Raw genomic sequence first — 12,731 nt, 5'->3', positions numbered from 1 at the left:
GATAACCTGCGATGGATGGGTCCTGAAAGTGGATAAGGGACCTGAAACAGATTTAGCGCCATCGACACCAAGTTCAATACACTGCAGTCAGTTTTAAATAAAGTGGTCATGGAATGTTCATAAATCACTGCAGGAGTCGAGATCCAGAACAAGGGTGGATAACGTTTATTTTATTGTGATGCCATTTACAAAAGAATATAAGGAGCCAACAAAAGTAAATGTGCAGTTTTCAAGCAGTTTCACTGCAAGAAAATTTGCGTTCATAGACGCAAAATGTATTTTCTATCAAAATAACTGTCCACTCTAACTGTCCATTTCTAAAGTCTGCCTTTTTTCCTATAATGCATTCCTTTAGTTAATGGTGTAATGTTTGGGTACACAATTATGTCCTATTTTAGTAAGTACATTGTCCACACAGAAATTAATGTAGCCTGTAGCCGCGTCCATATCGGCATCATTAAACGTTTCCCAATCTGTGCACAGCAAACAGCCTTTAAGTTGTTCTGTATCATCTTCTGGCCACACTGTCACCGGTTTAACATGTGGTTTTATATGTGGGAATTACGTGGATGGTGTTGTGGTCAGAGTTAGCCAGGGGAGGTTTAAATCTGGCAATATCGGCAAAAGGTCACTGGTTGGTGCATCCATTCATCACACATTCAGGAAAGTCTGGGTTATTTTCATAATAAAATACAAATAAAGAGAAACACATTAGGATCTGATAGTAAAATAACAAGGAGCAGTAATAAATCAAACACTTAATTTATTGTATATAAATTCAAATTTGTACTTGATTTCATCGTGTTTTTAATTTATTACTTATTTTATTGAATTTAAATAATAAAGTATAACTTGAACATTTTATTGTCTCACATGCATGGTCTCAAATTTTAAAATTGCTAAATTTCTTTTGTCTTTACTGTTGTTTTTTTGGTCTTTTAGGTAAGAAATAAACAAACTTGACAGGATTTAAAGAAATTAACTTGAAAAAGATAAACCTGTTGGTCTGTCACGATAAAAACACAGTAAACTAGAGTCAATGTTGACCTCTAAGCAATCAATTTCATGGTAAGAAATGATTTAGACAACGGATTTGTCACCGTTCTTGGTTGTGTTATTATAAATAAAGTTGAGTTTAAAAAAAATGTACATGGAGGGGCGTGGCACAACTCAGTTTAACCTTTCACCTTAACAAACAGTCCAATCAGAGCAGGATATATCCCGGAAGTAGTAAAAAACAAGCTTCTCGTGACCGACAGCAAGCCTCGACGAATAAGAGTACGGGAGCGGCCAGCCATGGACCAGTCACAGACGAGCTGGGCGGGACTTGTGTCCAACAGGGCATCGGAAGGAGGAGGTGTTCCTGGCAGCCATCTTGGATGTGCGGAGTGATTGTTTAAGCGAGAAGAATTGACATTATATTTTTTTTTAAAGGAAAAAACAGCATTTGTACTGAATCGTTGAAGATTTACCGGAGTGTGGCGACCGAGGGAAGACATCGCAGCTCGGTAAAATCCAGGTAAATTAATCGCAGACTCAAAGGTGATGCATTTATGAGCCTTCCCCCCCCCCCCTTCTTTCCAAATTGTGTCTCCCACATCGGATAGAAGCTGCAGCTCTGCACACTGACAACACATCAACGCGTGTGTTTACCGTTAAAAAGACCAAACAGGCGCACACATCTGCGTCCAGATGTGTGCGCCTGTTCGGTAAAGTAACGCTAACGCAAAGCTAGACTTTGGGTTTCGTCTGTTAAAAAAAAGTAATGTTAATCCAACCTGTAAAAGAACCAGAACATGCACGTGAGCTCGGTGTCAGACTTTAAATTACTCAAATATGTCTTAGTTTCTAAAGCTAAGTTTAATTTATCTAAATAATATAGTTAATCTGACATAATGGATCATTCTGGGTCAGTGGATCAAGTCACACACGTATCATAAATAATCTAAAATAATATTTAAAGTGTGTGGGTGCATTTAAAATGTCGTAGAGGTTTTATCTGGGTCAAATATTTTAAAATAAAACGTTCCTTTATTGTATATTGTTATCAATGTTATTGATCACGTTGATCACCCAGAGGTGGGTTTTATATGAACAACGTTTTCTTTATTTAAATATATATATCTGTGCTTTATGTGAACAGTAGAGAGGTGAAGTACAAGAGAGGGGAGATAATAATACACTTTATTTAACGGCACCATTCATACAGGAGGTGTAGTTCAAAGTGCTTTACAACAAAGAGAATACTTATTAACAGGCACACTTGAAAACAAGTACAAATACAACATGATATATGTATATACATATACACACACAAGACAACGCTAATATTGGTCTTTACTAGTAGAACACTCGATACAATGTTAAACATTTAAATAAATATATATTATGTGGTAAACTGCAGTAGAAAAATTCATACAGAAAAAAAACACAAACGTCAAGATAGAGACCGTCGTCAGTGCTCCATTCTTTTTTTATTTTAGTATTATTTGAAGTGAAGGTGTTTGTCAAGAAATAACATTTAAACTACGTCATCGTTCCTAAATGTTACTTCTTCATCCTCGTATTTTTATTTGCTTTATTGTTATTTGCAAAGGCAGCAATCTGTGACAGATGTCCCACGGTGCAAAACAGCAGAAAGAAAAGTTAATTTAATCTAAATACTGAAACTCCTTCAAGGATAGTAGCCAGGCCACATGTAGGAGCAGATATACTTTACGCTCTTGTGAAGTTATTTAGACTTAAATTATTGAATTTATACATCTTTAGTTTCACTTATGGATTCATCAAGTGTAGTCTCAAAACGTGCTGGCTCTCACGCTTTGGTGCCTCACGCTTGAAGCCATGAATCTCAATCAGAAGTGTCCCAATGAAGGCATCTTTCCTGCCTCTTAATTCATATCTCGCTCCACTTTGTTGTGTGAAGATCTCGTGCTAACGTAGTCAAACGTGCATCACGTTCAGATTTCTCCAGCAGTTTGATTGCAGAATAGGATTCATCAACTATAAATATCAACAATAATCCGTAGGTTTCGCTATCAAATCAGCCGTGGAAATGCATAAGATCACAACTTGAATAGAACTTGTTCAAACTTGTTCTCCGGTGTGTTTGAAAAACATTTTAGTGAGATGTACACATGATCAGCTGATGTGCATTCCTGGAAATGACTCTTTGAACATCACAGATTAAAGAAACGAGTATAAAAGTATCCAAGGGAGGATGTTTCTTTTAGTCCCAGTCAACTCCTGTCGGGACATTTTGGAGGGTAAAGGTTCCATCATCAGGGATTCACTTGTTCAACATGTTCATTTGTGTAATAATGTGCACTTTCCCTGTTTTAATTAAACCAACAAACGCACACAGTAAACAGTCTTTTGTCTCTCGTTTCCTGCAGTGAAAGACGGCATGAAGACATCATCCTAGTCATCAGTCATGGCCGATAAAAGGAAACTTCAAGGTGAGATCTTGTGTGTGTGTGTGTGTGTGTGTGTGTGTGTCCCATCAAAACACCTGAACTCGTGCGAAGCAGGACTCGTTGTGGTCTGATCAGGTTCCAGGTGGGTTGAGGTTTACGACAAAGTAAACAAGGTAACGCAGGAAGAGCCACAATTTACATTTCCGTGATCTGAAAGTCCCTCCGATGGCGTCCACGCCCGTCTGTCACTGTAAGGAGGTTCAAACACCAGATTCAAACATGTGCTCGGCTTTAGTGAGATCACACCCACTGCTGCTTTGTTCTGTTATGTGACCCGAAGTGGAGAAACAAAAACAACTTTTAGTTTCACGCTGCTCGGTTGACAAGAGAAGCAGGGATGTAAACAGAAGTCACCAGCAGCTTGTTCCCCGGGTCGTCCTGTCGGGTTAGAGTCGGGTATACGTGTGGTTTTGGTTTCTGTAGATTCAGCTCAAACATGATGGATCTACCTGAGCTCTTTGTCACCTTTTACCTTCTCAAATAAGAACAGAAGAAGAACAAACACTGAACAGGTGCATCGGTACGCTGTTCATTTTGTTATTCTCAGGTTTCCAGTGCGAGTGTCCGTCTCTTGTCTTTGTTGTATGTTTAGTGTTTTTATTCCCCCTGTTTGAAACTAATTAATCTTCATTATAAATGAAAGAAATAACAGTTTTAAAGTCAGTCAGCATTCCATTTCACCGTGAGCACAAATTCAATTATACAGAGTTATGAAAAACAACTGTTTAATTAAAAAGATTATTTTTCTGAACGGCTTCAGAAGCTTTTTTTAGCTGCTAAACAACTCCGGCCAACATTCTGTTCTGTTACAGGTGATTAAAACACGCTGTGGCTTCTTTGTATTTCTGTAAACTGATCAAAATCATCTCGGGCGAGTCAGACGAGCACTTACAAAGAACATGAATTAGATATATAAACAATTAGAAACATAAAATGTGTTTTCATACAGACTACGACGTTCTTTTGTTGCTCATCTTTCGTCGAGGCGGTGTGTTACTCCCTCCACCGTCGTGTCCAGCTGTGTCTTCTCCTTCTCCTCCTTCTCCTCCTTCTCCTTCTTCTTCTCCTCCTTCTTCTTCTTCTTCTTCTTCTTCTTCTTCTTCTTCTTCTTCTTCTTCTTCTTCTTCTTCTTCTTCTTCTTCTTCTTCTTCTTCTTCTTCTTCTTCTTCTTCTTCCTCCTCCTCCTCCTCCTCCTCCTCCTCCTCCTCCTCCTCCTCCTCCTCCTCCTCCTCCTCCTCCTCCTCCTCCTCCTCCTCCTCCTCCTCCTCCTCCTCCTCCCTCCTCCCTCCCTCCTCCTTCTTCTTCTCCTTCTCCTCCTCCTTCTTCAAACCGGCAGCAGATGTCAGCAACTGTTGTCCAACTCAGACCGTAAATAACCGCCACGACGAATGTGACAAATACACAACCATCAGCCATTATTAAGACAAATATTTGGCCGATGAATCGGTGCATACCTAATGCCAAATGTCAGCATTGCTATTTTGAATTTTTACAATTGTGGTATTGATGTAAAATGTACATTTATTTTGTCAGATGAAACGGTCAAAAATCCATGAACAGTAGTTCTATTGGTTCCTCTGTGATACTTGTATCAGTATCTCCACCCGACCAGAGCTTTGTGTACAGAGACGGTGAACTGAGGCTCTGCGTCCACCAGACGTCTTCCTCTTCTTTAATCTGACTGTCAGCTGACTGTCTGAAACACACTTTTCTGACGGGATTGATTCGTCTCGTCCCTTCGCGTGACGTCTCCCGACTGAACCTCAACAAATATCTCCCCTAAAATCTCCCCTTCATGAAGAAGAAAAGATTAAGCACAAGCGCCAACTAGTCTCTGTCAAGTCTTAATGTATTATTACCGAGGAGGTGGACTTTCATCTAAAAATAACTCACCCGCAGCACAATCCTCACATCAAGGCAGTTTAAGGCCCAACTACAGTTTGTTCACATCACTCGTTCTGTTCTCGGTCGCACAATCAATCAATTAATAATCAGAACAACATTAATATAACCGTTACAGATTGTAATGAGTTAGAAAGCTTTTTTCAAACAGGAAGTTATTTAGTCTTTAATGGCTCGTTCACAAGCACAACATTGTGTCCGTTTTTTAATAAAACTCTTTCACATTTTAACCTCTGAACCGGTTCTTTGGGCGTTCCTGAACGCAGCACACGGTTCATGCGATCACAACAACGAAAACACTGAAAAATCATTAGAAAATTAGAAAATATCCGTTTCCAGGCCTTCTAAATAAACCCAGAACATTTAGTAGAAGTCATGGAGACAAAACACCTGTTTATAGAGTGTCTGTGGTTCAGTTAAGATGAACTAACATCTATAGCCCGTTGGTTATAATCAGATCAGTTAGGTCATGTGACGTTCTGTTGTTCTCAGCATGGAGTGATGTCTGACTCTGACCTTGTTATTCTTTTTCATGTATAAACAGATGTTTTTTAGAGATGATATGGTCATGAAAAGTTGCCTGAAAGACATTGAAAATATATTAGTAAAAATCTTTAATTTTAACCTCCATGTTTCCTAAACGTCTCTCCTGGTCACAGCTCCCAGTTTCTACCAAACCCTCCTTCAATGTTCCCTCTTCATCTCTTCATAGTCTTTCTCTCCTGTGCTGATTGGAGTTTACTTAAATAGTAATTAAATAATCTCACATACGAGATTGTGTTCTCAAAGAAAAATAAAAATAAACACTTATCAAAGATGGCAGCAACAATAAATAGAGTAAATGTTTAAAAGTCGATGTAACTTGTAATGAAACATTTCAAATGATAACTACTAATACTATTAAATATATTGAGCTTAAATTAGGATAAATATACGAGTTAAACATCATCTAACTATCTCCTGATAATCAGTATTCTACCGTTTTAATACACGGTTGTTGAGACAAACTGACAATAGTCTACGTAACAAATGAACGTTATTCTTTCTTCATGGTTAATATCAGAGTTATGACCTCAGAGAACATGTGACGTGTTTATTCTTTGCTGTTGTTTTTTTTATTTTTTATTTTTTTGGCAAATCTGCACAAATTAATGACGACAGATATTTTCCCCCAATTTGTTTCATGTTTCCTGCTCAGACTGCAGTCACGTGACCGCGAGTGTCAGCTTTGGATCAGATGCAAGAGAACAAATCATTCCAATTCAGGAACTAAAAGAGAACGTCTCACATGTGCTTTTGTTGTTCTGAGTGACACACAGAGCAGAGAGAGAATAAGCCCCCCCCCCCCCCCCCCCCCCCCCCCCGGGCCTTAGACCCAGTTCTAGTCTGTCCCGGTGCTGGAAGTATCTTACGTGCCGATCTGTCTCGCTTCCTCCTCGTTACCGTTGAGAGTTGCCCGCGCACGGCACCCAACGTGCAATCATGAGGAAAATGGCGGCGGGTAAATTTGCAACAGGCAAGTGAAAAAAAAAAAAAGAAGAAAACTTTAAAGTTGAACCCTGAAGCTTAATGTACCTCTTTAAGATATGCATATTTCATAAGGACGTCAAACGCAATCTGTAAACGCTCTGCTGGTGTGTGTGGGTGTGCGTGCGCGGGGGTGTGGGTTTGTGTGTGTGTGTGTGTGTGTGTGTGTGTGTGTGTGTGTGTGTGTGTGTGTGGGTTTATGTATGTGTGTGTGTGTGTGTGTGTGTGTGTGTGTGTGTGTGTGTGTGTGTGTGTGTGTGTGTGTGTGTGTGTGTGTGTGTGTGTGTGTGTGTGTGTGTGTGTGTGTGTGTGTGTGTGTGTGTGTGTGTGTGTGTGTGTGAGTGAGAGAGATATAAGAGGCAGGCTATGTTACCTGCGTTACTTTGCCGCGTAGAACCTCAAACCTGGAACCTCGAATGACTTTTAAAAGATGTGTTTTCTGGTTTTTCTCCAGATAATCCGTTAAATCTGCTCCTTCGTGTTGTGATGTTTGTATTCTCTTTTAACGTGATCAGTTTTGCTTCTGTAATTGTTAATCCTGCTCCTCCTGCTCCCCTCGACTCCTCCTGCTCCTCTCGTCTCCTCTTGCTCCTCTCGTCTCCTCCAGGTGAAATAGATCGATGTCTGAAAAAAGTAGCGGAAGGAGTCGAACAGTTTGAAGACATTTGGCAAAAGGTGAGGAAGGATATAAACTACAGTTTGTTTAGATTGCAAGAAAATAGTCCCATCGCTATTTGCCAGAGACTTTTTTAAGTCTGATCCACAGTCTAAGATGTAATGATATTAAAAACTCAAATGGTTTGAAACTGGAATCTGTAAAATGTCCGAAAACTGTGACAAACTACAGAATAACAGAGTAAGAAAACCAGCAGAGAGAAGCTGCAACCAGAGAACTGTGGTATTAGAAATAACTCCAGATGTTAATCACAGCTATTGTTGACTATTGTTGATTATTGTTCCAGCCTCTAATTGTCATTATTTGTGTTTATTATTGGGGAGTAAATGCCGACAGAATGATGTTGAATTCCATCTTCGGATGTTTTATTTACTGAGATTAAGATCTAGAGAAGTGAACGACGTCTCTTAGTGAAACATGTCAGTGTCTTTAAAGTGTTTATTTTCCTGCATTCTTTAAATTGATTTCCATTTTCTGCCTCTTGAGTTTCTGTTGTTAGCTGAGACGAAGGCCTCCGCAGCCACAGCAGTCCTTTAGAGGAGCGGGCGTCCCAGTTCCTTCACTATACCCCCGATTATTGTGCTGCTGTGGTTGTAATGCTGATCGTTCACTAGTCTTGTTCTATCATCATTTGTATCATGTTTTTTAATAATCCATCTTGTCTCATGTTTGTCTTTTTTTCCGTGATTAATTGTGACTTTTTGCTTCTGCAACGAACATGAAATTTCCACCACAGAGATCAGTAGAGTTGCACAAAGCTAAAACAAATGTAAGTGTGCATTTAAAAAAAATGATATAACTAATAAACTGTACTTTTTTTATAAAGTGTGTATTTATTTGCATATAGTGTGTATCTTTTTTAACTGGCTTTTAATTTAATATATATATATATATATATATATATAAAGCTGATTCTGAGAATATGTACCTGTACAAATGACAATAAATCTAATGTAATCCACAATACTTTGTTTTCAGGCCGGCAAAACTTGTCACAGATATTGACAAGTATATTAATACGTATACTTATTAATTCATGTATTCTGTGCAGTATTTTCAGAACATATTTATAAAAACAAAGACATTTGCTGTATTGTTCTGTGTTTTGACCGGAACTTGTTTGATGCTGTCGTTTGTTTTCCCTCCTCAGCTTCACAATGCAGCCAACGCCAACCAGAAGGAGAAATATGAAGCAGACCTCAAGAAGGAGATTAAAAAGCTTCAGGTAAACACAGAGAGATCGGTCAACACCGGCTGTAGAAAGAGTCTCAACATTAGCCAGTCAGCAAGTGAGACAGAAACAGCCAGATGTTGAGCGGTTGAGGTGTGATGTGTTTCAGGTTTGGTCTCTGAAAGAGGATGAAAGGACATTGATTGTTTGCTGACCTGATACTGTTTAACCTGCCCAGAAGTGTGTGTGTGTGTGTGTGTGTGTGTGTGTGTGTGTGTGTGTGTGTGTGTGTGTGTGTGTGTGTGTGTGTGTGTGTGTGTGTGTGTGTGTGTGTGTGTGTGTGTGTGTGTGTGTGTGTGTGTGTGTGTGTGTGTGTTACCATGAGGACCAAACTCCAAGCCAAGCCTGTTTGCTGCGTATACAACACTCAAGTTCACCATCCATGACTGTTGAGGACGAGTCTCTGCATGCTTTCACTGATGCATCTGCATCTCTCTCTCTCTCCCTCTTCTTCTTCTTCTTCAGCGTCTTCGAGACCAGATCAAGACGTGGGTTGCATCCAACGAGATCAAAGACAAAAGGCAGCTAGTAGAGAACCGCAAACTCATAGAAACGGTGAGTAGGACCTGTCGCGGTGGTTACAACAGTGACTCTGGAGGACGGTGTTTGTTCTGAACTCTGGAAGTCTTCAAAAGGCTTTTAAAAAATTGGATTTGACAAAGTCCACGTCTTTCTAGATGATGATGAATGACTTATGGCTCTTGTAGGGAGATTACAATGCTCTTTAAGTGACATATCGGGTAATAAGTTACAAGTTTACCTTCATTTATCTGCAAATATTGGACTTTCAGGAGTGAATGTAGCTACCAGGAGATCCTGATGGAAGCATCACAATCTACCGAGTGTTTACACCGAGATGTAGGACGTCACTGTGACAGTTCAGGGCCCGACTACAGGTCGGCTGTGAAGAGGCTCTAACGTCCTAGTTCTGCTCTGCTGAGTGGGCTTCTAATGGCTCCTCTGGTGCCAGACTTCCATTCATTGTTGCCAAGTTCTCCCAATTTACAGCTCCGTCATTGTTAAGATTATTTAAGAACAGAAGAATTAACAAAAAACGGGGATTTCCTCTGTCTTTTGTAGTGTAAAACAACCTGTGGTGTGTTTCCTGCTTATAGAATATAAAAGATTATTTATAGTATATTGATCAACAAGTAGAGCTTTATTTTAAACATGCTGTGTTTGTCTCTTGGTCTTTGTGTGTCTGTCTGTCTGCAGCAAATGGAGCGGTTCAAAATAGTGGAGAGAGAAACCAAGACGAAGGCGTACTCTAAAGAAGGGCTGGGTCTGGCCCAGAAGGTGGACCCGGCCCAGAAGGAGAAGGAGGAGGTCGGCACGTGGCTGACGGTGAGTAACGTTGTCTCAAAATGTTCCTAAATACAAGTCGACTCTGGTCCACGCTCGGCGTTAATTTGTCTGCTGATGGGAACGTTTGTTATATTTTGTTTTTAAACTAAATCTGGAACTGAAAGTGGGAATAAAAGTGGAACCGAAAGCAAAATGAAGAGAAACTAACGTCTCGACTTTCAGAAAAACCCTCATTAACCAGCAGCTGCTGACATTAACACATCAGAGAGTAAGAGAGGACTTATATTTAGATGATGAAATGTTGGAATATAATGAAAAGTCTTCAAATCGCTTATTTTTGTCCAAAACTCTGAGATTGTCGGTTCACATGAGATAAAGAAAAGCGATTTTAAATGAGAAGTCGAACAGCTCCTCGTCACACGGTTAACCGTTTGTTCCTCTCTCTCTCCTCCAGAACACGATCGACACGTTGAACATGCAGGTGGACCAGTTTGAGAGCGAAGTGGAGTCTCTCTCAGTCCAGACGAGGAAAAAGAAAGGAGACAAAGAGGTCGGTCTGTCCTCACCCTCTCATCCATTCACTCTGTCTTTAATCCTCCTTCCTGGTATTTGCTCTCTTGTTGGTCCTCAGATAGTGTTTCCTACATGTATCTCCTGATGAGGATAACCTTCTTTCACTACTTCTCTCCTTTAAAGTCCTCTACGGGGCCTTTTTTATAGAAAAATGTTTCATCTCCAACTGCTCCCTTGACGGGCACTGTTTTGCACGTCAACATATTTTATGAATGAGGTTTTCTTTCTGTATTCCAGAGGAGTTGCTGGACTCCTGCTGACGGGGCGCTTCTGATCTCTGCACCGCTAAACACCATTAGTTGGTCAGTTAGACTCGGTGGATGGAAAAGCTTGTTGCTAAAAAATAAAAAGTCCAACAGCAGCGAGAACTAAATCATTAAAGCTGCAGTTTGTTTTGTTTTGGCTTTAAGTTCCAGGTGTTTGAAAAGATCCGAACAAAAGCATTTCATCCTGCATGAGACGGTTAATTCAGCGCGGTTCTCTCCTCATTCCTCAGCACTTAAAGTTTAAATGTACCCTCGTAGATCCTTTATGCACTCAGCATCCCGCACATTAAGGTGCATTGTGATGAAACGCATTAGTTCCTCCCTGCGTTATAATCACATCAGTTCAGCCGGTGACCCCCAGTGTCGCTCTTGTTTGTTCTGTTTATCCAGATATCTCTGAGAAGAACACAGTTCGACCCTCAAACACAGGAAACAACACACAACACGCATGACATTTAAAGTGCTTCGGAGCATTAATTAAATATTGAAATCAGAAGTGGTGCTGTGCCTGTTGTACGATGCATAACGTCATAAAGTGCACATGTAGCCTTTCACTCCTGCACTGTATGTTTAACTTTAAAACTTTAATAAGTTTCTCGTAAACCAGTTTTTTCAATGAATAATTGATTTAAATTAGTTTGTGCTTTGCATTGGAACAAGGCGGCGTACATCCCCTCCAGCATGTTAAATATGAACATTTTTACACCAAATAGTCCAATAAAAACGTGTGTTTGTGCCGTAAATGTAATAACATCTGAACTCACTACATTACAGCTGTTGTTCTCTTGTAGCTGTTGTTCAGGAGGAACCACGAGGTTGTTTCATCATTTCATCTGCTAAAGAAATAATAATAACTCGCACCACAATCATCTACCCCCCCCCCCCCCCCCCCCAGGACCGGATTGAGGAGCTGAAGAAGTTCATTGAGAAGCATCGGCACCACATCCGGATGCTGGAGACCATACTGAGGATGCTGGACAACGACTCGATCCAGGTGGACTCCATCAGGAAGATCAAGGTAGGCTCGTGTCTTCAGAAGACCTCTTGCTCGTAGACGCAGCTCATCTTATACAATATCTGACATTCGTTCTGTCTTTTCTAAAGGATGACGTGGAGTATTATCTAGACTCGTCGCAGGATCCGGACTTTGAGGAGAACGAGTTTCTGTACGACGACCTGGACCTGGATGACATCCGTAAGTTTAGTTTGCTTCGTTTGTTTGCACACAGTAGAAATATAAACTGTGTCAATTTAGGAGCAAAGCTCAGGTTCAGCCACAAGAGAAAGAAACGTTTATTAACAACAGATGTGCAGGTAGAGCGAAGAAGATTCACATTTCAAGAGTTGAATAACTGCAGACGCTGTCATCCGCACCACGGCGTGATGATCCAAAACAGCGACCGTGTTGTGACCCTCACTGAACTCTTCTCTGTGTCTCTGATGAACCTTCAGCTCAGACGCTGGTCGCCACCTCCCCGCCGGGGAACTCGCAATTGGAGGACGAGATCTTCCAGAACTCGAGCAGCACACCGAACTCCACCACCTCGTCTTCACCCATCCCGCCGTCGCCGGCCACTTGCACTACGGTATGAAAACAATACGAGAAAATTTACCCCCAAACTATTGTCCGTCGGCATGTCACGCTGACATTCTGGCACAAAGTGTTGAGGTTTTCATGCGATCACATTAACGTCAAATAGTAGTAAACTGATCATCAGGCTGAAACCTTTCCACATATTGACAACTTCTCTTTTCTCTCTTCACTGAAAAGTAGA

General features: G+C 40.6%; 1 protein-coding gene across 5 annotated transcripts in view; it reads left to right on the top strand.

The window, feature by feature from the left end:
• Positions 1 to 1,356: 1,356 nt before the first annotated feature.
• The window catches only part of LOC142971936 (CCR4-NOT transcription complex subunit 3-like), a 20,927-nt gene continuing 9,552 nt past the window's right edge, over positions 1,357 to 12,731 (top strand). Inside the window, exons 1-11 of one of the 5 annotated variants that reach the window (XM_076112683.1) lie at positions 1,357 to 1,519; positions 3,396 to 3,458; positions 6,577 to 7,580; positions 8,318 to 8,350; positions 8,732 to 8,806; positions 9,278 to 9,367; positions 10,028 to 10,156; positions 10,572 to 10,667; positions 11,852 to 11,974; positions 12,061 to 12,151; positions 12,409 to 12,542. In XM_076112683.1, the coding sequence (XP_075968798.1) occupies positions 7,392 to 7,580; positions 8,318 to 8,350; positions 8,732 to 8,806; positions 9,278 to 9,367; positions 10,028 to 10,156; positions 10,572 to 10,667; positions 11,852 to 11,974; positions 12,061 to 12,151; positions 12,409 to 12,542 (960 nt within the window). In that variant the 5' untranslated portion in view covers positions 1,357 to 1,519; positions 3,396 to 3,458; positions 6,577 to 7,391. Of the gene's footprint in view, positions 1,520 to 3,395; positions 3,459 to 4,779; positions 7,581 to 8,317; positions 8,351 to 8,731; positions 8,807 to 9,277; positions 9,368 to 10,027; positions 10,157 to 10,571; positions 10,668 to 11,851; positions 11,975 to 12,060; positions 12,152 to 12,408; positions 12,543 to 12,731 lie in introns of those variants that run through there. The other 4 variants (XM_076112687.1, XM_076112688.1, XM_076112686.1 and 1 more) reach the window with 4 other exon arrangements.

The sequence above is a fragment of the Anarhichas minor genome, unplaced genomic scaffold (genome assembly GCF_050575085.1).
Source record: "Anarhichas minor isolate MPS153535 unplaced genomic scaffold, ASM5057508v1 ptg000051l, whole genome shotgun sequence".
Lineage (NCBI taxonomy): Eukaryota > Metazoa > Chordata > Actinopteri > Perciformes > Anarhichadidae > Anarhichas > Anarhichas minor.
The sequence above is the reverse complement of the archived record's forward strand: the minus strand, read 5'-3'. Positions and strand labels throughout refer to the sequence as shown.